Source organism: Ammodytes marinus, assembly GCF_949987685.1.
Source record: "Ammodytes marinus genome assembly, contig: scaffold_35, whole genome shotgun sequence".
In the NCBI taxonomy this organism is placed as follows: domain Eukaryota; kingdom Metazoa; phylum Chordata; class Actinopteri; order Uranoscopiformes; family Ammodytidae; genus Ammodytes; species Ammodytes marinus.
The window spans coordinates 120,001-125,000 of NW_027648595.1; the positions used below are offsets into that span (position 1 = coordinate 120,001).

Consider the following 5,000-nt stretch of genomic DNA (forward strand, 5'->3'; position numbering starts at 1 on the left):
TCTCTCTCCCTGCCTGTCTGTCTCTCTCCCTGCCTGTCTGTCTCTCTCCCTGTCTGTCTCTCTACCTCTCACAGAAGAGATGAAGTCCTCCAGTCGTCTCAGCAGATCAGCGTCTCTCTCAAAGTCGTAGAAGTGATGCTCCACCCAGTGACGACACACGTTCAGAACTCTGCAACAACAATATATATATAAACTTATTACTCTGCAACACAAGCAGCTCATTATAATATAACTGTATATATATAAACTATATATGATTAATACTAGGCCTATTATACAACCAGCTTATTATATAACTATATAAAGTTTAAACTAAAACTATATATATATATATTTTTTTTTAACCTTTATTTCTCCAGGTAAATCCCATTGAGTCCGGAGACTCTTTATCAAGGGAGACCCGTTTTCCTTTCCCACGTTACCATTCACACACACATTCATACACCGATAGCAGCAGCTAACTATCGACATTCACACGAGGCAAGGTGGGTGAAGTGTCTTGCTCAAGGACACAACAACCATGACACAGGTGGCAGGGCGGGGATCGAACCTCCAACCCTTTGATCATCGGCCGACCCGCTCTACCAACTGAGCCACAGTCACCCCATTTGATTAATACTAGGCCTATTATACTAGCAGCGTATTATATAACTATATATATATATATGTAAACTAAAACTATATGATTAATACTAGGCTCATTATACAAAAAGCTTTTTACACTTTATATATAAAGTTTAAACTAAAACTATATGTTATATATACGAGGCTTATTATACTAGTGGGCCTCAGAATACAAAATAAACCAAACTGTTACTAATACATAATGTGAACGTCCCACTGAGGTCTGAAGCCTGTAGCTCCCCTCAGCCTCCAGCAGGGGGCCACCTCACCTCACAGACTGCAGACTAAAACTAGGTGTATGGACAGGTATACAGGTCCTTCTCATATAATTAGCATATTGTGATGAAGTTAGATATTTTCTGTAATGTACTGATAAACATTAGACTTTCATATATTTTAGATTCATTACACACAACTGAAGTAGTCCAAGCCTTTTATTGTTTTAATATTGATGATTTTGGCAAAAAAGTAAAGAAAAACCAAAAATCTCTATCTCAAAAAATTAGCATATTTCATCCGACCAATAAAAGAAAAGTGTTTTTAATACAAAAAGGTCAACCTTCAAATAATTATGTTCAGTTATGCACTCAATACTTGGTCGGGAATCCTTTCGCAGAAATTACTGCTTCAATGCGGCGTGGCATGGAGGCAATCAGCCTGTGGCACTGCTGAGGTGTTATGGAGGCCCAGGATGCTTCGATAGCGGCCTTAAGCTCATCCACAGTGTTGGGTCTGGTGTCTCTCAACTTCCTCTTCACAATATCCCACAGATTCTCTATGGGGTTCAGGTCAGGAGAGTTGGCAGGCCAATTGAGCACAGTAATACCATGGTCAGTAAACCATTTACCAGTGGTTTTGGCACTGTGAGCAGGTGCCAGGTCTTGTTGAAAAATGAAATCTTCATCTCCATAAAGCTTTTCAGCAGATGGAAGCATGAAGTGCTCCAAAATCTCCTGATAGCTAGCTGCATTGACCCTGCCTTTGATAAAACACAGTGGACCAACACCAGCAGCTGACATGGCACCCCAGACCATCACTGACTGTGGGTACTTGACACTGGACTTCAGGCATTTTGGCATTTCCTTCTCCCCAGTCTTCCTCCAGACTCTGGCACCTTGATTTCCGAATGACATGCAAAATTTGCTTTCATCCGAAAAAAGTACTTTGGACCACTGAGCAACAGTCCAGTGCTGCTTCTCTATAGCCCAGGTCAGGCGCTTCTGCCGCTGTTTCTGGTTCAAAAGTGGCTTGACCTGGGGAATGCGGCACCTGTAGCCCATTTCCTGCACACGCCTGTGCACGGTGGCTCTGGATGTTTCTACTCCAGACTCAGTCCACTGCTTCCGCAGGTCCCCCAAGGTCTGGAATCGGCCCTTCTCCACAATCCTCCTCAGGGTCCGGTCACCTCTTCTGGTTGTGCAGCGTTTTCTGCCACACTTTTTCCTTCCCACAGACTTCCCACTGAGGTGCCTTGATACAGCACTCTGGGAACAGCCTATTCGCTCAGAAATGTCTTTCTGTGTCTTACCCTCTTGCTTGAGGGTGTCAATGATGGCCTTCTGGACAGCAGTCAGGTCGGCAGTCTTACCCATGATTGCGGTTTTGAGTAATGAACCAGGCTGGGAGTTTTTAAAAGCCTCAGGAATCTTTTGCAGGTGTTTAGAGTTAATTAGTTGATTCAGATGATTAGGTTAAGAGCTCGTTTAGAGTACCTTTTCATGATATGCTAATTTTTTGAGATAGGAATTTGGGGTTTTCATGAGCTGTATGCCAAAATCATCAGTATTAAAACAACAAAAGACCTGAAATATTTCAGTTGGTGTGCAATGAATCTAAAATATATGAAAGTTCAATTATTAACATTACATTATGGAAAATAATCAACTTTATCACAATATGCTAATTATATGAGAAGGACCTGTATATATATTGATGTTACCTGTATTTACAGGTGTATATATATTTATTTATTTATTTATTTATTTATTTATTTAGTATTCTTTCGGACAATTCCACACAATACACAATTTTCTCTTGCAAATATTCATACATCATACTTTGTGTTGTCCGAAGGGAGACGGAAGAAGCCAAAGGCTTATCAGGTCCCGCCCCCATTTTCATCAAATTCGGATTCAGATACACAAATTACTGTTACAAAATAAAAATAAAACAAACAAAAAACATTATTTTTTATATATATATAGCTATATATGCATATATATATATATATACATACATACACATATACATACATATATACACACACATATATATATACATATATATATATACATACACATACTTTTTTTTTAAGAATCTGCAGTCCAATACACAGTCAATTTTAATCTAATTGCTTCAGCTTTTAAAATCAGTTCAGCACAGTTCAGTTTTTCTGTGACAATGCCAAGTGTATAAAGTGTGAAGTGGCCTTGTATTTGGCCTGTTCCATTACTAAACTGGTAGTCTAAACACTTCTGCAAAAGTATTCCAAAACAAGTCTGTCTGCTGGCCTGTATTATTTGTTACAACATTGTAATGAAAGTGACATTGACATTGTGCTCAGGTTATTAGTCTGTAATTTTCAATAATTTTTGAAACATAATTTGCTTTGAAATTGCGCAAACTGCAACTCCCTGTGACAACTTCATCAAGTCCATTCCACAGCTTAATACCATTTACAGATATCGAAAAGGATTTAAGTGTGGTCCGTATATTTTTCTCAGTGAATTTACCTTTTCTTCTTAAATCATGCGAAACTTCTCTGTCTTCAAACATTGCTTGTAAACTGTTAGGAAGGCTTTTCTTTGAAGCCTTGTAAATAATTTGTACTGTGTGGTAATTTACCACATCACGTAATTTGAGAATTCTACCTTCAATAAAAAAGTTATTAGTGTGTGCCCTGTAATTGGCTTGGTAAATAATTCGTATTGCTTTCTTTTGAAGAATCTCCAACGGGTGCAATGTACCTTTGTAAGTGTTTCCCCATATTTCAGCACAGTAATGCAGATGTGGGGAAACTAAACTCCAGTATAATACAAGTAAGGCCTTTTGATTGAAACAATGTTGTGCTTTCCAAAGTATAGAAATACTCCTGGCTATTTTGCCCCTGAGATGGCTAACTTGTGGTTTCCAGCTTAATTTATCGTCAATTATTACCCCTAGGACTTTGTGTTGCTTGACCCTTTGAATTTCAATCCCATTTACCTTGATTTTTACAGCGACATCTGATGCTCTCCTGCCAAACATCATGAATTTAGTTTTTTCTAAATTTAGTGATAACTTATTTCGGTTTAACCACCCATGTAACTTAGTCAATTCACTGTTTACGATCTCAACCATATTATTCAGATCTTTCCCCGAATAGAAGATGTTTGTGTCGTCCGCAAATAAAATCAACCTTAAGACTTTCGACACTTTATATATGTCATTTATATAAAGCAGGAATAATTTCGGCCCCAAGATTGACCCCTGAGGGACCCCACAAACAATATCTAAGCATGTCGATGTGAACTCCCCTAATTTCACAAATTGTTTCCTGTCATGTAAATAACTTCTGACCCAGTCATGTGCCAAACCTCGAATGCCATATTTCTCCAGTTTATTAAGAAGGATGTCATGATTAATAGTGTCGAATGCTTTTTTGAGGTCTAAGAAAATTCCTATAGAGTACAATTTGTGATCAATAGCATTACTAATAATTTCTACCGATTCAGCCAAGGCCAGTGCGGTGGAATGATTCTTTCTAAAGCCAAATTGACTGTCATACAGAAGTTGATGTTTAGTAATGAATTCATCAAGTCTATTGCTGAATAACTTTTCCAGAATTTTAGAAAATTGTGTTAAAAGTGAGACTGGTCTATAATTAGTAAATGAATGTTCATCACCATTCTTATGTAATGGTATAACCTTAGCTACTTTCATGTTAGAAGGAAAAATTCCTGTTTGAAAAGATAGGTTAAAGAGGTGTGCTAGGGGTTTAATAATACTTTCTTGCACTGATTTGATTACTTTCATGTGAAACCCAAGCGCGTCTCTAGAGGTCTTTGTTTTCATTCCGAGCAATATCTCCCTTATCTCGTTGGCCTCGACTGGCTTCAAAAACATGGAGTGTTGAAGAGACGCTTCATTTTCGCCAGACTCCCCTACACTCTTCCCACAGATCCCTTTTGCTAAATTAGGTCCAATATTAACAAAAAATTCATATATTGAGTCTTACCTGAGCTGGACCGGCTGAACAAACTCTTTCCTGAAGTATATTACTAGATGTATGGACAGGTAGATATATTGAGTCTAGATGTATGGACAGGTAGATATATTGAGTCTAGATGTATGGACAGGTAGATATATTGAGTCTAGATGTATGGACAGGTGTATAT

At 38.1% G+C, this 5,000-nt stretch overlaps 1 protein-coding gene across 1 annotated transcript in view; it reads right to left on the reverse strand.

The window, feature by feature from the left end:
• Nucleotides 1-5,000, reverse strand: part of sos1 (son of sevenless homolog 1) — a 32,654-nt gene that overhangs the window by 10,106 nt on the left and 17,548 nt on the right. The window contains exon 14 of the mRNA XM_080054163.1: nucleotides 66-169. Coding sequence (XP_079910289.1) covers nucleotides 66-169 — 104 coding nt within the window. The remainder of the gene's footprint in view (nucleotides 1-65; nucleotides 170-5,000) is intronic.